At 47.2% G+C, this 24,550-nt stretch overlaps 1 protein-coding gene across 1 annotated transcript in view; it reads left to right on the top strand.

Moving 5' to 3' along the window:
* The window catches only part of poc1a (POC1 centriolar protein A), a 96,746-nt gene that overhangs the window by 64,975 nt on the left and 7,221 nt on the right, over positions 1 to 24,550 (top strand). The window contains exon 10 of the mRNA XM_036984282.1: positions 665 to 925. Within this exon, the coding sequence (XP_036840177.1) occupies positions 665 to 925 (261 nt within the window). The remainder of the gene's footprint in view (positions 1 to 664; positions 926 to 24,550) is intronic.

The raw sequence follows: 24,550 nt of genomic DNA, 5'->3' as shown, positions 1-24,550 counted from the left end.
TCTCTCGTCTCTCGTCTCTCTCTCTCGTTTCTCTCTCTCTCTCGTTTCTCGCTCTCGTTTCTCTCGTTTCTCTCTCTCGTTTCTCGCTCTCGTTTATCTCGTCTCTCTCTCTCTCGTTTCTCTCTCTCGTTTCTCTCTCGTCTCTCGTCTCTCTCGTTTCTCTCTCTCTCATTTCTCGCTCTCGCTTCTCTCTTTTCTCTCTCTCGTTTCTCTCTTTTTCTCTCTCATCTCTCTCTCTCGTCCCTCTCTCTCGTCTCTCTCTCTCTCTCTCTCGTTTCTCTCTCTCTCGTTTCTCTCTTTCTCTCGTGTCTTTCATCTCTCTCTCTCTCATCTCTCTCTCGTGTCTCTCTCTCTCAACACAAAGTGGGTGTACGTGGACAGGCACAGGGAGCATCACTTCTCCCTGACCACACAAGTCAATATTTACACACCTTGGAGGGAGAGAGAAGATGGCCTTGTTGCAGGACCACCTGTCTACCAGATGTTGAACAGGAGTTGAGGGGAAATTATTCTGAGGAGGAGGGATAGTAGCGAAAGAGATGGTCTGGTCCTTAGTCATATTCAGGACCCATAGTTTACTGGTTAGTTTACATAGTCAAAACCTCTGGTCATAGATAGTTGTTGGACACCCAGATGTTGATACGTTTTTTCTTGTCCTCTCAAGGAGTCGTCTGAGTCAGAGCTGTGTAACGGCCAGGGGCGGGGCTTACGTACGGAGGTGAGGAGTAGGAGTGGCAGCGTCACCCGGAGCCTGTCTTCCAGACCCACCCAGACCTCCAGGGCTCCCAGAGCCAGGCCCCCCACTGTCGAGCTGACACGCACCGAGCCTCCGCCCCAGACACAGACCCAGAGAGAAGGCATGGTGCCTGCTGGTCTGGCCAGCACCCTAGAACACATAGTGGCTCAACTAGATGTTCTCACACAGGTAACACATCTCTCTGTTTTATTAGTGTGTTATTGATGCTGAAGCAATGTGTGCTCTCTCTCTCTCTCTCTCTCTCTCTCTCTCTCTCTCTCTCTCTGATCCCCTCCGTCCTTCCCTCTCTGCCCCTCTCCCTCTCTCTCTCTGCCCCCCTCCCTCTCTGCCCCTCTCCTTCTCTTTCTCTGATCCCCTCCCTCCTTCCCTCCCTCTCTCTCTCTCTCTCTCTCTCTCTCGCTCTCTCTCTGCCCTCTCCCTCTCTCTCTCTGCCCCCTCCCTCCTCTCTCTCTCTCTTCCCTCTTTCCTCTCTCTCGCTCTTCCCTCTCTCTCTGCCCCCCTCCCTCCTTCTCTCTCTCTCTCTCTGCCCTCTCCCTCTCTCTCTGCCCCCCTCCCTCCTTCTCTCTCTCTCTCTCTCTGCCCTCTCTCTCTCTCTCTCTCTCTCTCTCTTTTCCCTCTCTCTCTGCTCCCCTCCCTCCTTCTCTCTCTCCCTCCCTCACTATGACCTCTGTGAATCTCTCTCCTCTGTGGAGTCTGGTGAGGTTGCCTTACTGCCAACTCCATACATTATTAATATCTCTTAAAGTGGAAACTACCTAGCTATATATGAAACAAACTGAGAATGATATCTGTCAGAGAAGTAAGAGGTTTTCCATGACGTCGAGTAAGAAGAGGTGCATGATTAATATAATTCACCAAAGCATTTTATTGATATTCTGACATATTGCTATCAGGTTGTAAATCTCAGCCGGTACATTGTTTGCAGCCATTTGGTGCCCTGTTTGAGATGTGTGTTTCCATCCAAATGGACTTGTTGATTTAAAAGGTTGTGCTTGACGTAGTGCACATCAGAAATACATTTTGCTGTTAAATAATACCAAATAAACAATATAATTTCACCCACCTACTTTTTAAATTTGATTTATTTTTATTTTATGAATGGATTATGATCATGATCAATGAATAGTCATAATTTGAGCTAGTCTGTCCATTTTTAATATCTAATATAATAAATTAACAAGATTGCATTTTGCACCTATGTCTATATGCCAAGTGATAAAGCACAGGGTATTTGTAGGATAAAACGTCTCTGCTTGTCAAGCCTTTCTACCCTCGTTACATTATGAATGTACCTTGTCAGCTCGGGGGTTTGAACTTGCAACCTTCCGGTTACTAGTCCAACGCTCTAACCACTAGGCTACCCTGCCACCTCTATACTCTAACCACTAGGCTACCTGCCGCCTCTACACTCTAACCACTAGGCTACCCTGCCGCCTCTACACTCTAACCACTAGGCAACCCTGCCGCCTCTACACTCTAACCACTAGGCTACCCTGCCGCCTCTACACTCTAACCACTAGGCTACCCTGCCGCCTCTACACTCTAACCACTAGGCTACCCTGCCGCCTCTACACTCTAACCACTAGGCTACCCTGCCACCTCCACACTCTAACCACTAGGCTACCCTGCCACCTCTACACTCTAAGCACTAGGCTACCCTGCCGCCCCTACACTCTAACCACTAGGCTACCCTGCTGCCCCTACACTCTAACCACTAGGCTACCCTGCCACCTCTACACTCTAAGCACTAGGCTACCCTGCCGCCCCTACACTCTAACCACTAGGCTACCCTGCCACCTCTACACTCTAAGCACTAGGCTACCCTGCCGCCCCTACACTCTAACCACTAGGCTACCCTGCCACCTCTACACTCTAACCACTAGGCTACCCTGCCACCTCTACACTCTAACCACTAGGCTACCCTGCCGCCCCTACACTCTAACCACTAGGCTACCTGCCACCTCTACACTCTAACCACTAGGCTACCCTGCCACCTCTACACTCTAACCACTAGGCTACCCTGCCACCTCTACACTCTAACCACTAGGCTACCCTGCCGCCCCTACACTCTAACCACTAGGCTACCTGCCACCTCAACACTCTAACCACTAGACTACCTGCCTCCTCTACACTCTAACCACTAGGCTACCCTGCCACCTCTACACTCTAACCACTAGGCTACCTGCCACCTCTACACTCTAACCACTAGGCTACCCTGCCGCCTCTATACTCTAACCACTAGGCTACCCTGCCACCTCTACACTCTAACCACTAGGCTACCCTGCCGCCTCTACACTCTAACCACTAGGCTACCCTGCCGCCTCTACACTCTAACCACTAGGCTACCCTGCCGCCCCTACACTCTAACCACTAGGCTACCCTGCCGCCCCTACACTCTAACCACTAGGCTACCCTGCCGCCTCTATACTCTAACCACTAGGCTACCCTGCCACCTCTACACTCTAACCACTAGGCTACCCTGCCGCCTCTATACTCTAACCACTAGGCTACCCTGCCACCTCTACACTCTAACCACTAGGCTACCCTGCTGCCCCTACACTCTAACCACTAGGCTACCCTGCCACCTCTACACTCTAAGCACTAGGCTACCCTGCCGCCCCTACACTCTAACCACTAGGCTACCCTGCCACCTCTACACTCTAAGCACTAGGCTACCCTGCCGCCCCTACACTCTAACCACTAGGCTACCCTGCCACCTCTACACTCTAACCACTAGGCTACCCTGCCACCTCTACACTCTAACCACTAGGCTACCCTGCCGCCCCTACACTCTAACCACTAGGCTACCCTGCCGCCCCTACACTCTAACCACTAGGCTACCCTGCTGCCCCTACACTCTAACCACTAGGCTACCCTGCCACCTCTACACTCTAAGCACTAGGCTACCCTGCCGCCCCTACACTCTAACCACTAGGCTACCCTGCCACCTCTACACTCTAAGCACTAGGCTACCCTGCCGCCCCTACACTCTAACCACTAGGCTACCCTGCCACCTCTACACTCTAACCACTAGGCTACCCTGCCACCTCTACACTCTAACCACTAGGCTACCCTGCCGCCCCTACACTCTAACCACTAGGCTACCTGCCACCTCTACACTCTAACCACTAGGCTACCCTGCCACCTCTACACTCTAACCACTAGGCTACCCTGCCACCTCTACACTCTAACCACTAGGCTACCCTGCCGCCCCTACACTCTAACCACTAGGCTACCTGCCACCTCAACACTCTAACCACTAGACTACCTGCCTCCTCTACACTCTAACCACTAGGCTACCCTGCCACCTCTACACTCTAACCACTAGGCTACCTGCCACCTCTACACTCTAACCACTAGGCTACCCTGCCGCCTCTATACTCTAACCACTAGGCTACCCTGCCACCTCTACACTCTAACCACTAGGCTACCCTGCCGCCTCTACACTCTAACCACTAGGCTACCCTGCCACCTCTACACTCTAACCACTAGGCTACCCTGCCGCCTCTATACTCTAACCACTAGGCTACCCTGCCACCTCTACACTCTAACCACTAGGCTACCCTGCCGCCCCTACACTCTAACCACTAGGCTACCCTGCCGCCCCTACACTCTAACCACTAGGCTACCCTGCTGCCCCTACACTCTAACCACTAGGCTACCCTGCCACCTCTACACTCTAACCACTAGGCTACCTGCCTCCTCTACACTCTAACCACTAGACTACCCTGCCGCCCCACATTATGAATGCCGCTAAGACAAATTTGAAACGTTTTCTCGGGTGACAAAGCCGACGTTTCAAAGCAAACCAAAACAGTCAGAGGGATGGCTATAAAACTCCCTCGTTGTAAACCTTTTAAATCGACAAGTCAATTGGATGGAAACACACATCTCATACGGATTGTAGAATATTCACGTGAAAATCTGTTTCAATAGATTGGAAGGAAACCCATCTATTGAGACAAACAGGGCATCATCACCAAATGGCCGAAGCAAACAATGTACCAGCTGTGATTTAAAACATAAAAATACCAAAAAATATAAAATACTGTAAAACAATTTGGTGGAGTGTGCTTTGAATGTGTATATATATATATATATATATATATATATATATATATATATATATATATATATATATATTTTAAATGTGTCTTGAAGACAATTGTTAATTTGCTTTTGACTCTAGTGTTCCATAGTCCTACATGTGCATTCGCAGGGACACACAACAACAAAAAGAAACCAAGCCAAGCCTCACACAGTTCTTAACCTTTTCCTGGATGTTGTGGCCGTAATTCATCACCGCTCAGTGTTCAATGTGGAATTGTCCATTTTAGATCGTTCCAAAAAAAACAGGCAGAATCAAATTAAATTGAATGTCTGTACAGTACCAAATGGACACAGCTACTCAATTCAAGGGTTTTTTCTTTCTTTCTTTATTTAAAACTTTTTTCTACATTTTCAAACGGACTTCAAGCCCTCACCCTCAGGCACTTAAGGAAATCACCAATGTCATGGAGTTGGTGGATATGTGGAGACTTGAATACCCCTGACCTAGTGAGATACACAATACCAGTCAAAAGTTTCATTCCAGGGGGTTTCTTTATTTTTTTAAACTATTTTCTACGTTAATAATAATAGTGAAGATGTATAAACTGTGAAATAACACATACGGGAATCATGTAGTAACCAAAAAATCTAAATATATTTTATATTTGAGATTGTTCAAAATAGCCACCCTTTGCCTCGGGGACAGCTCTTGGCATTCTCTCAACCAGCTTCTGTATATCGAAAAGATTTTGGTTTATTAACCTGGAGGGGGAAAAAAAAGTGTCCTTAAACTGAAGCACGTTTCAAAAGATCACTCTTTCAGAATAACTGTTACAGATGCGTGTCACTTCGGTAACTTTTTTCATTTAGAAAAAAAACCCTATTTTATTCTATTTTATATTACAGATGTGTTATCTGTAATGGCTATGGTAAATTAGGCTTATGCACTGTTGCCATATTATGTTCTGGCCTTGTGGTAAAAATATATGTATTTGAATACTCAAGTTCAATATAACTTTTTTTATTTATTTTTAAATGTATTTATTTATTTCACCTTTATTTAACCAGGTAGGCTAGTTGAGAACACCTTTATTTAACCAGGTAGGCTAGTTGAGAACACCTTTATTTAACCAGGTAGGCCAGTTGAGAACACCTTTATTTAACCAGGTAGGCCAGTTGAGAACACCTTTATTTAACCAGGTAGGCTAGTTGAGAACACCTTTATTTAACCAGGTAGGCCAGTTGAGAACACCTTTATTTAACCAGGTAGGCTAGTTGAGAACACCTTTATTTAACCAGGTAGGCCAGTTGAGAACACCTTTATTTAACCAGGTAGGCCAGTTGAGAACAAGTTCTCATTTACAACTGCGACCTGGCCAAGATAAAGCATAGCAGTGTGAACAGACAACACAAAGTTACACACGGAGTAAACAATTAACAAGTCAATAACACAGTAGAAAAAAAAGAGTCTATATACATTGTGTGCAAAAGGCATGAGGAGGTAGGCGAATAATTACAATTTTACAGATTAACACTGGAGTGATATAAATTATCAGATGATCAGGTAGAGATACTGGTGTGCAAAAGAGCAGAAAAGTAAATCAATATAAACAGTATGGGGATGAGGTAGGTAAAAATGGGTGGGCTATTTACCGATAGACTATGTACAGCTGCAGCGATCGGTTAGCTGCTCAGATAGCAGATGTTTGAAGTTGGTGAGGGAGATAAAAGTCTCCAACTTCAGTGATTTTTGCAATTCGTTCCAGTCACAGGCAGCAAAGAACTGGAAGGAAAGGCGGCCAAATGAGGTGTTGGCTTTAGGGATGATCAGTGAGATACACCTGCTGGAGCGCGTGCTACGGGTGGGTGTTGCCATCGTGACCAGCGAACTGAGATAAGGCGGAGCTTTACCTAGCATGGACTTGTAGATGACCTGGAGCCAGTGGGTCTGGCGACGAATATGTAGCGAGGACCAGCCGACTAGAGCATACAGGTCGCAGTGGTGGGTGGTATAAGGTGCTTTAGTGATAAAACGGATGGCACTGTGATAAACTGCATCTAGTTTGCTGAGTAGAGTGTTGGAAGCTATTTTGTAGATGACATCGCCGAAGTCGAGGATCGGTAGGATAGTCAGTTTTACTAGCATAAGTTTGGCGGGGTGTGTGAAGGAGGCTTTGTTGCGGAATAGAAAGCCGACTCAGTCATTAGAAAAACCGAGGCTACTGTGTCTGCCGATAAGAATATGGTGATTGACAGAGTCGAAAGCCTTGGCCAGGTCGATGAAGACAGCTGCACAGTACTGTCTTTTATCAATGGCAGTTATGATATCGTTTAGGACCTTGAGCGTGACTGAGGTGCACCCATGACCGGCTCTGAAACCAGATTGCACAGCGGAGAAGGTACGGTGGGATTCGAGATGGTCAGTGATCTGTTTGTTGACTTGGCTTTCGAAGACCTTAGATAGGCAGGGCAGGATGGATATAGGTCTGTAACAGTTTGGGTCCAGGGTGTCTCCCCCTTTGAAGAGGGGGATGACCGCGGCAGCTTTCCAGTCCTTGGGGATCTCAGACGATATGAAAGCGAGGTTGAACAGGCTGGTAATAGGGGTTGCGACAATGGCGGCGGATAGTTTCAGAAATAGAGGGTCCAGATTGTCAAGCCCAACTGATTTGTACTGGTCCAGGTTTTGCAGCTCTTTCAGAACATCTGCTACCTGGATTTGGGTAAAGTGGAGGCTCGGGCGAGTAGCTGCGGGGGGGGGGGGGGGGGGGGGGGGCGGAGCTGTTGGCCGAGGTTGGAGTAGCCAGGAGGTCCAGCTCTCTCCTCTCAGTAGAACCTAGTTGCTGATTCAGCTCTCTGTCCTGTCAGTAGGGCCCAGCTCTCTGTCCTCTCAGTAGGGCCCAGCTCTCTGTCCTCTCAGTAGGGCCCAGCTCTCTGTCCTCTCAGTAGGGCCCAGCTCTCTGTCCTCTCAGTAGGGCCCAGCTCTCTGTCGTCTAAGTAGGGCCCAGCTCTCTGTCCTCTCAGTGGGGCCCAGCTCTCTGTCGTCTCAGTAGGGCCCAGCTCTCTGTCCTCTCAGTAGGGCCCGGCTCTCTGTCCTCTCAGTAGAACCTAGTTGCTGATTCACACTCTCCTCTCAGTAGGGCCCAGCTCTCTCTCCTCTCAGTAGGGCCCAGCTCTCTCTCCTCTCAGTAGAACCTAGTTCCTCTCTGTAGGGTCCAGCTCTCTGTCGTCTCAGTAGGGCCCAGCTCTCTCTCCTCTCAGTAGAACCTAGTGGCTGATTCACACAGTGATTCACACTCTCCTCTCAGTAGGGCCCAGCTCTCTGTCCTCTCAGTAGGGCCCAGCTCTCTCTCCTCTCAGTAGAACCTAGTTCCTCTCAGTAGGGTCCAGCTCTCTGTCCTCTCAGTAGGGCCCAGCTCTCTGTCCTCTCAGTAGCGCCTAGCTCTCTGTTCTCTCAGTAGGGCCTAGCTCTCTGTCCTCTCAGTAGGGCCTAGCTCTCTGTCCTCTCAGTAGAACCTAGTTGCTGATTCACACTCTCCTCTCAGTAGGGCCCAGCTCTCTGTCCTCTCAGTAGGGCCCAGCTCTCTCTCCTCTCAGTAGAACCTAGTTGCTGATTCACACACTGATTCACACTCTCCTCTCAGTAGGGCCCAGCTCTCTGTCCTCTCAGTAGGGCCCAGCTCTCTGTCCTCTCAGTAGGGCCCAGCTCTCTGTCCTCTCAGTAGGGCCCAGCTCTCTGTCCTCTCAGTAGGGCCCAGCTCTCTGTCCTCTCAGTAGGGCCCAGCTCTCTGTCCTCTCAGTAGGGCCCAGCTCTCTGTCCTCTCAGTAGGGTCCAGCTCTCTGTCCTCTCAGTAGGGCCCGGCTCTCTGTCCTCTCAGTAGGGCCCGGCTCTCTGTCCTCTCAGTAGAACCTAGTTGCTGATTCACATGCTGATTCACACTCTCCTCTCAGTAGGGCCCAGCTCTCTGTCCTCTCAGTAGGGCCCAGCTCTCTGTCCTCTCAGTAGGGCCTAGCTCTCTGTCCTCTCAGTAGGGCCCAGATCTCTGTCCTCTCAGAAGGGCCCAGCTCTCTGTCCTCTCAGTAGGGCCCAGCTCTTTGTCCTCTCAGTAGGGCCCAGCTATCTGTCCTCTCAGTAGGGCCCAGCTCTCTGTCCTCTCAGTAGAACCTAGTTGCTGATTCACACGCTGATTCACACTCTCCTCTCAGTAGGGCCCAGCTCGCTGTCCTCTCAGTAGGGCCCAGCTCTCTGTCCTCTCAGTAGGGCCCAGCTCTCTCTCCTCTCAGTAGAACCTAGTTGCTGATTCACACTCTCCTCTCAGTAGGGCCCAGCTCTCTGTCCTCTCAGTAGGGCCCAGCTCTCTGTCCTCTCAGTAGAACGTAGTTCCTCTCAGTAGGGTCCAGCTCCCTGTCCTCTCAGTAGGGTCCAGCTCTCTCTCCTCTCAGTAGGGCCCAGCTCTCTCTCCTCTCAGTAGAACGTAGTTCCTCTCAGTAGGGTCCAGCTCCCTGTCTTCTCAGTAGGGCCCAGCTCTCTGTCCTCTCAGTAGGGCCTAGCTCTCTGGCCTCTCAGTAGGGCCTAGTTCTCTGGCCTCTCAGTAGGGCCTAGCTCTCTGTCCTCTCAGTAGGGCGGTGCTCTCTGTCCTCTCAGTAGGGCCTAGCTCTCTCTCCTCTCAGTAGGGCCTAGCTCTCTGTCCTCTCAGTAGGGCCGAGCTCTCTCGCCTCTCAGTAGGGCCTAGTTCTCTGTCCTCTCAGTAGGGCCTAGCTCTCTCTCCTCTCTCCCCTCAGTAGGGCCCAGCTCCCTGTCCTCTCAGTAGGGCCCAGCTCTCTGTCCTCTCAGTAGGGCCCAGCTCTCTGTCCTCTCAGTAGGGCCCAGCTCTCTGTCCTCTCAGTAGGGCCTAGCTCTCTCTCCTCTCAGTAAGGCCTAGCTCTCTGTCCTCTCAGTAGGGCTTAGCTCTCTCTCCTCTCAGTAGGGCCTAGCTCTCTCTCCTCTCAGTAGGGCCTAGCTCTCTCTCCTCTCAGTAGGGCCTAGCTCTCTCTCCTCTCAGTAGGGCCTAACTCTCTCTCCTCTCAGTAGGGTCCAGCTCTCTCTCCTCTCAGTAGGGCCTAGCTCTCTCTCCTCTCAGTAAGGCCTAGCTCTCTGTCCTCTCAGTAGGGCTTAGCTCTCTCTCCTCTCAGTAGGGCCTAGCTCTCTCCTCTCAGTAGGGCCTAGCTCTCTCTCCTCTCAGTAGGGCCTAGCTCTCTCTCCTCTCAGTAGGGCCTAGCTCTCTCTCCTCTCAGTAGGGCTTAGCTCTCTGTCCTCTCAGTAAGGCCTAGCTCTCTGTCCTGTCAGTAGGGCCTAGCTCTCTCTCCTCTCAGTAGGGCCGAGCTCCCTCTCCTCTCTCGTTGAATAACAGCAAACACTTCATTGAAGAATCCCGTTTGTACTGCCCACCCCTACTGTTAACCAAGTGGTGTAGACATCGGCTACTGAACTTTGACTTGCCTCAACAACAACAAGCTTGGACTCTTAGATGGTACTTGGACTCTTAGATGGTACTTGGACTCTTAGATGGGTCTTGGACTCTTAGACGGGTCTTAGATTGTTATGGGATAACATGTTAAGAGAAGCACAAGCAGAATGTACGATTCTGTCGGTCTCAATCAAACTGGAGAGATTTTCCCAAACTGCTGGGCTGGTATCTAAGCATTGATTCGTCGTCCAATCTTTAGGGATCTCGGACGATATGAAAGAGAGTTTGAACAGACTGGTAATAAGGGTTGCAACAATGGCTGTGGATAATTTTATTTAAATTCTAATAAATAAATTGTATTTATTTAAATTCCAAATCCATCGTAACACATTCCCAGATTTAACACCTAGTATTTCAGATTTTGTTGTTGTATGGGTGGTCTGGGTTGTAGAGAGGGAGATCAACGAATACTGTTTGCTCCTTCAGCTGCGGTTGCATATTCAGTAAAAAGGGATAACTCCATATTCTGTGATCACTGACTACATCACAGCGACTAAATTCTGCTTTCTCTTTGGATGATGATTAATAATGACCAGAACAGAACAGGAGTTCTGAGAATTGGAATCCCTGGATGTTACAGCTCTTTTAAACTACACTAAGGCTTGTGTTCCAAATGGCACCCTATTCCATACATAGTGCACTACTTTTAGACCAGCACCCACATAGGGAATAGTGCACCATTTGGGATGCAGTGTAAAGCTGTAGCCAGAAGCTCCACAACCACTGTTGAATAATTAACAATATGAACCCTGAATACTGGAATATGCTGTGCTAGCTTCACTCAGTCACTCTGAGAGATAATGAGAGATAGAGATAATGAGTGTTACAGTGTGTATATTATTATGGGTGCTGGTCTATGTGACGGTCGGGGAGTAATGTGGCATTTTTACATATTTAATAGAGGACTGGGAGAGCATTCCAAATGGTGCCCTGGTCTAAAGTAGTGCACTTATATAGGGCCCTGGTCTAAAGTAGTGCACTTATATAGGGAATAGGGCTCTGGTCTAAAGTAGTGTACTATATAGGGAATAGGGCCCTGGTCTAAAGTAGTGCACTATATAGGGTCCTGGTCTAAAGTAGTGCACTATATAGGGAATAGGGCTCTGGTCTAAAGTAGTGCACTATATAGGGAATAGGGCCCTGGTCTATAGTAGTGCACTATATAGGGAATAGGGCCCTGGTCTAAAGTAGTGCACTATGTAGCATTGCCCTTAAATTGTTTAAGTTAGGTCAAACGTTTTGGGTAGCCTTCCACAAGCTTCCCAAAATAAGTTGGCCGAATTTTGGCCCATTCCTCCTCACAGAGCTGGTGTAACGGAGTCAGGTTTGTAGGCCTCCTTGCTCGCACACGCTTTTTCAGTTCTGCCCACACATATTCTATAGGATTGAGGTCAGAACTTTGTGATGGCCACTCCAATACCTTGACTTTGTTGTCCTTAAAGCCATTTTGCCACAACTTTGGAAGTATGTGTGGGGTCATTGTCCATTTGGAAGACCCATTTGCAACCAAGCTTTAACTTCCTGACTGAAGACTTGAGATGTTGCATCCATATATCCACATAATTTTCCTACCTCATGATGCCATCTATTTTGTGAAGTGCACCAGTCCCTCCTGCAGCAAAGCACCCCCACAACATGATGCTGCCACCCCTGTGCTTCACGGTTGGGATGGTGTTCTTCAGCTTGCAAGCCTCCCCATTTTTCCTCCAAACTCATTATGGCCAATCAGTTATTTTTTTTGTTTCATCAGACCAGAGGACATTTCTCCAAAAAGTACAATATGTGTCCCCATGTGTAGTTGCAAACTGTAGTCTGGCTTTTTTATGTCTGTTTTGGAGCACTGACTTCTTCCTTGCTGAGCGGCCTTTCAGGTTATGTCGATATAGGACTCGTTTTACTGTGGATATAGATACTTTTGTACCTGTTTCCTCCAGCATCTTCACCAGGTCCTTTGCTGTTGTTCTGGGATGATTTGCACTTTTCGCACCAAAGTACGTTCATCTCTAGGAGACAGAACGCGTCTCCTTCCTGAGCGGTATGACGGCTGCGTGGTCCCATGGTGTTTATATTTGCGTACTATTGTTTGTATAGATGAACGTGGTACCTTCAGGTGTTTGGAAATTCCTCCCAAGGATGAACCAGACATGTGGAGGTCTACAATTTTCCAAGCTGTTTAGCCTATCAGAAGCTTCTAAAGCCATGACATCATTTTCTGGAATTGTCCAAGCTATTTAAAGGCACAGTCAACTTAGTGTATGTAAACTTCTGACCCACTGGAATTGTGATACAGTGAATTATAAGTGAAATAATCTGTCTGTAAACACTTGTTGGAAAAATGACTTGTCATGAACAAAGTAGATGGCCTAACCGACTTGCCAAAACTATAGTTTGTTAACAAGACATTTGTGGAGGGGTTGAAAAAGAGTTTTAATGACTCCAACCTAAGTTAATGTAAACTTCCGACTTCCACTGTGTGTGTGTGTGTGTATATATATATATATATATATATTATTATATTTTGTTGTATAGTTTAACTGAAGTTAGAATGCAGCTCTTTTCAATTTCTGCTGTCATTATGTGATCCTCCACTAAGTAGAAAGGGTTTTACTGGAGAGAGATAATTATCCGGTTCTTAATTGAGCCATCAGCTGAATGTTTAGGCCTAGTCTTTGTTCTAGTTTGACTTGAGGTTAGGAGTGAGTTGGAGGATGACGACACCTCCACCACCTGCTGTCATTACGCCGTAGAATTATTATTATAATTTTTTTTTTAATTGTCAAAGGATCATTCTTGGAGGATAATTGTTTGGTTCATAAAATCGAGACGTTAACTGAAAGTTATTTTTTTTTCTTTTGTAGTAGCTTGTAGCTGTTAAAGTAAGACGTTAGAGGGAAAAGAAAAGGTCCACAACTACTTCTCAAAGCGTTCTCACTCATTTACAATTTTTTTCCCCCGATAAGTTTATTCTTATTTTTAATTGAATAATTCTTCAGTACTTGAGACATCAAGTGAAAGTGTTTTTTTTTTTTTTTTTTGTAGCTCGACTGACTGTGTTTAGAAATCACAGGATGAACTTACTGCCACTAAATGGTCCTCTACCCTGATTTTACCAGATAAGTTAGCTGAGAACTTGTTTTTAATCCCATTGCGTAACAATCAAATCAATTTGTTATTTCGTTCAATACATTGTCTTTTTACAGCAACACCCTGGGGAATAAGTATGGGTGGGGGAAAAGGATAGGGTTTGAATACCTGATAGTTACTGGAAACTAGGAAACTGGAGTGCCACTTTGAAACTTTGTCTCCTTTTCACCTCATTTAATACATGATTTACTTAAAGGGTGGGAAACATGAGTTTTATCTCACCGATGTAACAACACAGTGTGGTCAAAGACTTAGTAACTTAGCTGTAGTTAGATCTGATCACCTAAAAGTACAAACATAGTTATGTTTCGGGGGTTGTTACATATTTATTAACTTATTTTCCCGGATAACTTCTAAACTACCCACAAAGCACCATTTCTCAACGTCATATGGAGGATCTACTCTGTGCTACCGAGTTCGTGTGCTAGCCACGCTAGCATGTAATTACATCACACACCCAAGTGTTGGCGTTGGTGAGCTTCAATCCACCAATCACGGGAAGTGTGATGTAAGCAAGAAGCAGATGTGGCCATTCAGCATGCTCTTCACATACTTTGTGGCTGTGTTATCTAGTGGGAACCCATTAGCATGGCAGGCTCTGGTGCCTTCTTGCCGTGGGCTCAAAAGAAAAGAAAAATGGTGTAGTACCTCGTCAGTTCTCCTTTTTGTGTGTATCAACTTTTCGGCATGTTCTCTGTGAAGAAGGCTACAGGAGTTTTGTAACTTTTTTTCCCCACCTTTGCTTCGTACTAGCGCGCTAGCTGACGGACATCTGGAATCTATCTTTTTTGGGGGGGATTTTCCTGATTCTCAATCTGTGGTGAAGCGCCCGCCTCCCCCAGGCTTTGGTAGCTAACTCAGCCTGCATGCATTATAACGGTTTTACCATTGGATGGGCCATAGCCATCAATCTGTAAATCCGTTGTGTTCTTGCTGGTCTCTAGTAGTCGGGCTCTAGCTTGCCGACCATGGTTGGCTAGGCTGGCCAGGTTAATAGTTAGTTAGCTAAAAGATAACGTTAGCTGGCTGGTTTGCTTGCTGGTTAAGAAAACTGCATATAGCTAACAATCATTAATAACTGGCTAGTTACGTAAGCTAAGTGTTGATTGCAGCTGGCTGACTCATGTAGTGCTAACATAACGTTGGTAGGGCTAACGTTAGCAGGCTAGTCGGGGCTAACGTTAGCAGGCTAGTCGGGGCTAACGTTAGCAGGCTAGTCGGGGCTAACGTTAGCAGGCTAGTCGGGGCTAACGTTAGCAGGCTAGTCGGGGCTAACGTTAGCAGGCTAGTCGGGGCTAACGTTAGAAGGCTAGTCGGGGCTAACGTTAAGCAGGCTAGTCGGGGCTAACGTTAGAAGGCTAGTCGGGGCTAATGTTAGAAGGCTAGTCGGGGCTAACGTTAAGCAGGCTAGTCGGGGCTAACGTTAGCAGGCTAGTCGGGGCTAACGTTAGAAGGCTAGTCGGGGCTAACGTTAAGCAGGCTAGTCGGGGCTAACGTTAAGCAGGCTAGTCGGGGCTAACGTTAGAAGGCTAGTCGGGGCTAATGTTAGAAGGCTAGTCGGGGCTAACGTTAAGCAGGCTAGTCGGGGCTAACGTTAGCAGGCTAGTCGGGGCTAACGTTAGAAGGCTAGTCGGGGCTAACGTTAGAAGGCTAGTCGGGGCTAACGTTAAGCAGGCTAGTCGGTGCTAACGTTAAGCAGGCTAGTCGGTGCTAACGTTAAGCAGGCTAGTCGGGGCTAACGTTAAGCAGGCTAGTCGGGGCTAACGTTAAGCAGGCTAGTCGAGGCTAACGTTAGAAGGTTAGTCGGGGCTAATGTTAGAAGGCTAGTCGGGGCTAACGTTAAGCAGGCTAGTCGGGGCTAACGTTAGCAGGCTAGTCGGGGCTAACGTTAGAAGGCTAGTCGGGGCTAACGTTAGAAGGCTAGTCGGGGCTAACGTTAAGCAGGCTAGTCGGTGCTAACGTTAAGCAGGCTAGTCGGGGCTAACGTTAAGCAGGCTAGTCGGGGCTAACGTTAAGCAGGCTAGTCGAGGCTAACGTTAGAAGGTTAGTCGGGGCTAATGTTAGAAGGCTAGTCGGGGCTAACGTTAAGCAGGCTAGTCGGGGCTAACGTTAGCAGGCTAGTCGGGGCTAACGTTAGAAGGCTAGTCGGGGCTAACGTTAGAAGGCTAGTCGGGGCTAACGTTAAGCAGGCTAGTCGGGGCTAACGTTAAGCAGGCTAGTCGGGGCTAACGTTAGCAGGCTAGTTGGGGCTAACGTTAGCAGGCTAGTCGGGGCTAACGTTAGCAGGCTAGTCGGGGCTAACGTTAGCAGGCTAGTCGGAGCTAACGTTAAGCAGGCTAGTCGGGGCTAACGTTAGAAGGCTAGTCGGGGCTAACGTTAGAAGGCTAGTCGGTGCTAACGTTAAGCAGGCTAGTCGGGGCTAACGTTAGAAGGCTAGTCGGTGCTAACGTTAAGCAGGCTAGTCGGGGCTAACGTTAGAAGGCTAGTCGGGGCTAACGTTAGAAGGCTAGTCGGGGCTAACGTTAAGCAGGCTAGTCGGGGCTAACGTTAGCAGGCTAGTCGGGGCTAACGTTAGAAGGCTAGTCGGGGCTAACGTTAAGCAGGCTAGTCGGGGCTAACGTTAAGCAGGCTAGTCGGGGCTAACGTTAGAAGGCTAGTCGGGGCTAATGTTAGAAGGCTAGTCGGGGCTAACGTTAAGCAGGCTAGTCGGGGCTAACGTTAGCAGGCTAGTCGGGGCTAACGTTAGAAGGCTAGTCGGGGCTAACGTTAGAAGGCTAGTCGGGGCTAACGTTAAGCAGGCTAGTCGGTGCTAACGTTAAGCAGGCTAGTCGGTGCTAACGTTAAGCAGGCTAGTCGGGGCTAACGTTAAGCAGGCTAGTCGGGGCTAACGTTAAGCAGGCTAGTCGAGGCTAACGTTAGAAGGTTAGTCGGGGCTAATGTTAGAAGGCTAGTCGGGGCTAACGTTAAGCAGGCTAGTCGGGGCTAACGTTAGCAGGCTAGTCGGGGCTAACGTTAGAAGGCTAGTCGGGGCTAACGTTAGAAGGCTAGTCGGGGCTAACGTTAAGCAGGCTAGTCGGGGCTAACGTTAAGCAGGCTAGTCGGGGCTAACGTTAGCAGGCTAGTTGGGGCTAACGTTAGCAGGCTAGTCGGGGCTAACGTTAGCAGGCTAGTCGGGGCTAACGTTAGCAGGCTAGTCGGTGCTAACGTTAAGCAGGCTAGTCGGGGCTAACGTTAAGCAGGCTAGTCGGGGCTAACGTTAAGCAGGCTAGTCGAGGCTAACGTTAGAAGGTTAGTCGGGGCTAATGTTAGAAGGCTAGTCGGGGCTAACGTTAAGCAGGCTAGTCGGGGCTAACGTTAGCAGGCTAGTCGGGGCTAACGTTAGAAGGCTAGTCGGGGCTAACGTTAGAAGGCTAGTCGGGGCTAACGTTAAGCAGGCTAGTCGGGGCTAACGTTAAGCAGGCTAGTCGGGGCTAACGTTAGCAGGCTAGTTGGGGCTAACGTTAGCAGGCTAGTCGGGGCTAACGTTAGCAGGCTAGTCGGGGCTAACGTTAGCAGGCTAGTCGGAGCTAACGTTAAGCAGGCTAGTCGGGGCTAACGTTAGAAGGCTAGTCGGGGCTAACGTTAGAAGGCTAGTCGGTGCTAACGTTAAGCAGGCTAGTCGGGGCTAACGTTAGAAGGCTAGTCGGTGCTAACGTTAAGCAGGCTAGTCGGGGCTAACGTTAGAAGGCTAGTCGGGGCTAACGTTAGAAGGCTAGTCGGGGCTAACGTTAGCAGGCTAGTCGGGGCTAACGTTAGCAGGCTAGTCGGGGCTAACGTTAAGCAGGCTAGTCGGGGCTAACGTTAGCAGGCTAGTCGGGGCTAACGTTAAGCAGGCTAGTCGGGGCTAACGTTAGCAGGCTAGTCGGGGCTAACGTTAGCAGGCTAGTCGGGGCTAACGTTAAGCAGGCTAGTCGGGGCTAACGTTAGCAGGCTAGTTGCAAGGTGATTTGGACAAGTATATTCATAAAGTATTTGCTTGTAAGTTGACTGAAAATTTGAGTGCAAACGATTTGGTTTAATTTGAAGTTATACATTAAGTTATTTCTGTTGGAGTTTACATTATAGGGATTAGGCTGGCTTGCCGGGTCCTCCCTACAACTAGAAAAGTGAGGTGTAACTTTGCATTGGATTTTTAATGTGTTTCCTAATTGAAATTAGGGTTGGCTGCGTGCAGATTTTCGTATTGCCATTTTTGTGCAAAACATTATTTTACCGTTTTAGAATGTGTACTTTACTGTCTGGCTTTTTTTTTATGGCGGTTTTGGAGCAGTGGCTTCTTCCTTGCTGAGCGACCTTTCAGGTTGTCTATAGGACTCGTTTTACTGTGGATATAGATACTTTTGTACCCGTTTCCTCCAGCATCTTCACAAGGTCCTTTGCTGTTGTTCTGGTATGATTTGCACTTTTCGCACCAAAGTACGTTCATCTCTAGGAGACAGAACGCATCTCCTTCCTGAACGGTATGACGGCTGCGTGGTCCCATGGTGTTTATACTTGCGTACTATTGTTTGTACAGATGAACGTGGTACCTTCAGGTTTTTGGAAATTGCTCCCAAGGATGAACCAGACTTGTGGAGGTCTACAATTTTTTCTTAGGTCTTGGCTGATTTCTTTTGATTTTCCCATGATGTCAGGCAATGAGGCACTGAGTTTGAAGGTAGGCCTTGAAATACATCCACTGGTACACCTTCAATTGACTCAAATTATGTCAATTAGCCCATCAGAAGCTTCTAAAGCCATGACATTATTTTCTGGAATTTTCCAAGCTGTTTAAAGGCACAGTCAATTTAGTGTATGTAAACTTCTGACCCACTGGAATTGTGATACAGTGAATTATAAGTGAAATAATCTGTCTGTAAACAATTGTTGGAAAAAATGACTTGTGTCATGCACAAAGTAGATGTTCTAACCGACTTGCCAAACTATAGTTTGTTAACAAGACATTTGTGGAGTGGTTGAAAAACGAGTTTTAATGACTCCAACCTAAGTGTATGTAAACTTCAGACTTCAACTGAAAATACAAATGCCTTTTTTTACTTCAGTAGTTGTCAAGTGTTTTACAGTAACCTGGCTTTAGAGCCCAAAGAACTAGCGGAGGTACAGGAGTCATTTCATGGAGACTGAATCTTATCAGTTTAACATAATCTACAAGTCATTTCCATTCTGTTGCTTTGTACACACGCACACTCACAGATCTCAGGGTCAACATGATCTTTAGCAGCTCTATATATGCCAACCCACCAGGTTAAATATAGCCTTCCAATCTCATTCAGATAACCAACCCACCAGGTTAAATATAGCTGTCCAATCTCATTCAGATAACCAACTGCAGTTTGGAGATATGTGGATATCAGCAGTTATTGATATAACAAACATCTGGGTGGAAATTAGATTCTGTTTGCTAACCTTTTGGGCTGGCTTCATCTCCACTGTGGAGCGTAACGTTCAGATCTCCACTGTGGAGCATAACATTCAGATCTCCACTGTGGAGCATAACATTCAGATCTCCACTGTGGAGCATAACATTCAGATCTCCACTGTGGAGCGTAACATTCAGATCTCCACTGTGGAGCATAACATTCAGATCTCCACTGTGGAGCGTAACATTCAGATCTCCACTGTGGAGCATAACATTCAGATCTCCACTGTGGAGCGTAACGTTCAGATCTCCACTGTGGAGCATAACATTCAGATCTCCACTGTGGAGCATAACATTCAGATCTCCACTGTGGAGCATAACATTCAGATCTCCACTGTGGAGCATAACATTCAGATCTCCACTGTGGAGCGTAACATCCAGATCTCCACTGTGGAGCATAACATTCAGATCTCCACTGTGGAGCATAACATTCAGATCTCCACTGTGGAGCATAACATTCAGATCTCCACTGTGGAGCGTAACGTTCAGATCTCCACTGTGGAGCGTAACGTTCAGATCTCCACTGTGGAGCATAACATTCAGATCTCCACTGTGGAGCATAACATTCAGATCTCCACTGTGGAGCATAACATTCAGATCTCCACTGTGGAGCATAACATTCAGATCTCCACTGTGGAGCATAACATTCAGATCTCCACTGTGGAGCATAACATTCAGATCTCCACTGTGGAGCATAACATAACATGCAGAACTTTCAAATATGGATTTAGAATTGGCAACAATAGATATGATAAAGTGTGACTAGAATGACTTGGCCAGCTCGTAGGATCAAAAGGACCCAGTTGCACAGGGCGGGGTCGAGGCCCAGGGTCTCGAGCTTGATGACGAGTTTGGAGGGTACTATGGTGTTAAATGCTGAGCTGTAATCGATGAACAGCATTCTCACATAGGTATTCCTCTTGTCCAGATGGGGTAGGGCAGTGTGCAGTGTGATTGCGATTGCGTCGTCTGTGAACCTATTGGGGCGGGAAGCAAATTGGAGTGGGGTCTAGGTTGTCAGGTAGGGTGGAGGTGATATGATCCTTGACTAGCACTTCACTCAAAGCACTTCATGATGACAGAAGTGAGTGCTACAGGGCGATAATCATTTAGTTCAGTTACCTTCGTTTTCTTGGGAACAGGAACAATGGTGGCCCTCTTGAAGCATGTGGGAACAGCAGATTGGGATAAAGATTGATTGAATATGTCCGTAAACATGCTCTTGTGACTAAATGGAAGCAAGTCCCCGCAGCAATGTTCCATCATCTAGTGGAAAGCCTTCCCAAAAGAGTGGAGGCTGTTATAGCAGCAATGTTCCAACATCTAGTGGAAAGCCTTCCCAGAAGAGTGGAGGCTGTTATAGCAGCAATGTTCCATCATCTAGTGGAAAGCCTTCCCAGAAGAGTAGAGGCTGTTATAGCAGCAATGTTCCAACATCTAGTGGAAAGCCTTCCCAGAAGAGTGGAGGCTGTTATAGCAGCAATGTTCCATCATCTAGTGGAAAGCCTTCCCAGAAGAGTGGAGGCTATTATAGCAGCAATGTTCCAACCTCTAGTGGAAAGCCTTCCCAGAGGAGTGGAGGCTGTTATAGCAGCAATGTTCCAACATCTAGTGGAAAGCCTTCCCAGAAGAGTGGAGGCTGTTATAGCAGCAATGTTCCAACATCTAGTGGAAAGCCTTCCCAGAAGAGTAGAGGCTGTTATAGCAGCAATGTTCCATCATCTAGTGGAAAGCCTTCCCAGAAGAGTGGAGGCTGTTATAGCAGCAATGTTCCAACATCTAGTGGAAAGCCTTCCCAGAAGAGTAGAGGCTGTTATAGCAGCAATGTTCCATCATCTAGTGGAAAGCCTTCCCAGAAGAGTGGAGGCTGTTATAGCAGCAATGTTCCAACATCTAGTGGAAAACCTTCCCAGAAGAGTGTAGCCTGTTATAGCAGCAATGTTCCATCATCTAGTGGAAAGCCTTCCCAGAAGAGTGGAGGCTGTTATAGCAGCAATGTTCCAACATCTAGTGGAAAGCCTTCCCAGAAGAGTGGAGGCTGTTATAGCAGCAATGTTCCAACATCTAGTGGAAAGCCTTCCCAGAGGAGTGGAGGCTGTTATAGCAGCAATGTTCCAACATCTAGTGGAAAGCCTTCCCAGAAGAGTGGAGGCTGTTATAGCAGCAATGTTCCAACATCTAGTGGAAAGCCTTCCCAGGAGAGTGGAGGCTGTTATAGCAGCAATGTTCCAACATCTAGTGGAAAGCCTTCCCAGAAGAGTGGAGGCTGTTAAAGCATTAAAGGGCGGGACCAACTCCATATTAATGTCCATGGTCTTGGAATGAGATGTTTTGATGAGCAGGTGTCCACATGTGGTGTGTATGCATCTATATAATATAAAACAGTTATCTGGCGTCAAATGATGCCCGGCTCCATGTCCAACACTCATACCTAGCATACATACCTCCTGCTGTGGGCAACAGCACATACAGTATATTGTGTTGGGGAGAGGAAAACCAAACGACCATTCTATTTTGAGACCTTTAAAAGATAGCATATCCACTAAATGTGTAAAGTATAGGCCCTCGCCTGTATACAATTACCACATCTTTCTTTTGTTATGACCCAGTAGCTACGTTATAGAAAAATACGTATTGCGTCTCTACTGGCATTCTATTCCCTAAATAGTGCACTACTTTTGACCAGAATGGCACCCTATTCCCTATATAGTGCACTACTTTTGACCAAAGCCCCATGGGCCTCTTTGTAGAGAAAAGGCTGCAATTTGGTACGTAGCCCGGTTGGGCTGAGAGGAGAGTTCTCCAGCGCTGAGATGGGTTAGATAAGAGTGGGTGGGATATTGATTGGAAAAGCACACTCAGAGGACAGAAATACAATATCCTCCTCTCCTCTCTAGCATGAAATATTAGCAGATGTTATGGAGACCCATCTCTCTCAGTGCCCTGGGGGAGGATCAGGAAATTAAAAACGGTTTACTGCTCACTCCGTCTCTGTCCCTGTCCCTGTTCCTAACTCTGTCCCTGCCCCTGTTTCGTAACAACAACAAAATAAATAATAATAATAATGTGCTTTGTGGTTGTCCAAATGGATGAAATCTAGTCTTGAAGACGGTAATTTGCTGTCACTCCAGTGTTCCTTTTGCAGGGCACAACAAATAATAATTGAACTGATGGGATACATAAGCTTACATTCCTTGCCTAATGTTGACATTTAAAAAAAAAATTTTTATCACAAATTCCAAATAGACTTGTTGATTGAAGTAAAATATGTTCCAACAGCAAGCTGTAGTTTTAGAATCATTTCTTCCAGTCTATTTTTTTTTCGCTTAAGCCAATTTTCAAACGGCTAGTGCCATTTAGAATTGGTTAGCGCTAGTGCTAGGCTATAACCCCCCCTTAACAGAGACAGGCTCCACACTGAACATATGCAAAAGCATTAAGTTTGATAAAGACTGAGCAAATTTTTCTTCGGAATCATCAAGCCTAGGACTGCTCACCAGACAGATGCTGCGGCTGTAATTCATCGCCATTCAGTGTTCAATGTGGAATTGTCCATTTAGATAATTCCAAAGAACAGGCAGAATAAATTTAATCGAATGTCTGTACAGTACCAGTTAAATGTTCATTCCAAGGTTTTTCTTTATTTTTCCTTATTTTCTACATTGTAGAATAATAGTGAAGACATCAACACTATGAAATAACACATATGGAATCATGTAGTAACCAAAAAAGTGTTAAACAAATCAAAGTAAATGTTATACACTGCTCAAAAAAATAACGGGAACTCTTAAACAACACAATGTAACTCCAAGTCAATCACACTTCTGTGAAATCAAACTGTCCACTTAGGAAGCAACACTGATTGACAAAAAATGTCACATGCTGTTGTGCAAATGGAATAGACAACAGGTGGAAATTATAGGCATTTAGCAAGACACCCCCAATAAAGGAGTGGTTCTGCAGGTGGTGACCACAGACCACTTCTCAGTTCCTAAGCTTCCTGGCTGATGTTTTGGTCACTTTTGAATGCTGGCGGTGCTTTCACTCTAGTGGTAGCATGAGACGGAGTCTACAACCCACACAAGTGGCTCAGGTAGTGAAGCTCATCCAGGATGACACATCAATGCGAGCTGTGGCAAGAAGGTTTGCTGTGTCTGTCAGCGTAGTGTCCAGAGCATGGAGGCGCTACCAGGAGACAGGCCAGTACATCAGGAGACGTGGAGGAGGCCGTAGGAGGGCAACAGCCCAGCAGCATGACCGCTACCTCCGCCTTTGTGCAAGGAGGAGCAGGAGGAGCACTGCCAGAGCCCTGCAAAATGACCTCCAGCAGGCCACAAATGTGCATGTGTCTGCTCAAACGGTCAGAAACAGACTCCATGTGGGTGGTATGAGGACCCGACGTCCACAGGTGGGGGTTGTGCTTACAGCCCAACACCGTGCAGGACGTTTGGCATTTGCCAGAGAACACCAAGATTGGCAAATTTTCCACTGGCGTCCTGTGCTCTTCACAGATGAAAGCAGGTTCACACTGAGCACACGTGACAGAGTCTGGAGACACCGTGGAGAACGTTCTGCTGCCTGCAACATCCTCCAGCATGACCGGTTTGGCGGTGGGTCAGTCATGGTGAGGGGTGGCATTTCTTTGGGGGGCCGCACAGCCCCCCATGTGTTCGCCAGAGGTAGCCTGACTGCCATTAGGTACCGAGATGAGATCCTCAGACCCCTTGTGAGACCATATGCTGGTGCGGTTGGCCCTAGGTTCCTCCTAATACAAGACAATGCTAGACCTCGTGGCTGGAGTGTGTCAGAAGTTCCTGCAAGAGGAAGGCATTGATACTATGGACTGGCCCGCCGTTCTCCAGACCTGAATCCAATTGAGCACATCTGGGACATCATGTCTCGCTCCCATCCACCAATGCCAAGTTGCACCACAGACTGTCCAGGAGTTGGCGGATGCTTTAGTCCAGGTCTGGGCGGAGATCCCTCAGGAGACCATCCGCCACCTCATCAGGAGCATGCCCAGGCGTTGTAGGGAGGTCATACAGGCACGTGGAGGCCACACACACTACTGAGCCTCATTTTGACTTGTTTTAAGGACATTACATCAAAGTTGGATCAGCCTGTAGTGTGGTTTTCCACTTTAATGTTGAGTGTGACTCCAAATCCAGACCTCCATGGGTTGATACATTTAATTTCCATTGATCATTTTTGTGTGATTTTGTTGTCAGCACATTCAACTATGTAAAGAAAAAAGTATTTAATAAGAATATTTCATTCATTCAGATCTAGGATGTTATTTTAGTGTTCCCTTTATTTTTTTGAGCAATGTATTTGACATTCTTCAATGTAGCCACCCTTTGCCTTGATGACAGCTTTACACACTCTTGGCATTCTCTCAACCAGCTTCATGAGGTAGTCACCTAGAATGCATTTCAATTAACAGGTGGGTCTTGTTAAAAGTTAATGTGGAATTTCTTTGAGCCAATCAGTTGTGTTGTGACAAAGTAGGGGTGGTATGCAGAAGATAGCCCTATTTGGTAGAAGACCAAGTCCTTATTATGGCAAGAACCGCTGAAATAAGCAAAGAGAAATGACAGTCCATCACTACTTTAAAACATGAAGGTCAGTCAATCC

This window comes from Oncorhynchus mykiss, chromosome 7, assembly GCF_013265735.2.
Source record: "Oncorhynchus mykiss isolate Arlee chromosome 7, USDA_OmykA_1.1, whole genome shotgun sequence".
Lineage (NCBI taxonomy): Eukaryota > Metazoa > Chordata > Actinopteri > Salmoniformes > Salmonidae > Oncorhynchus > Oncorhynchus mykiss.
This window is presented reverse-complemented; position numbering and strand designations above follow the sequence as displayed.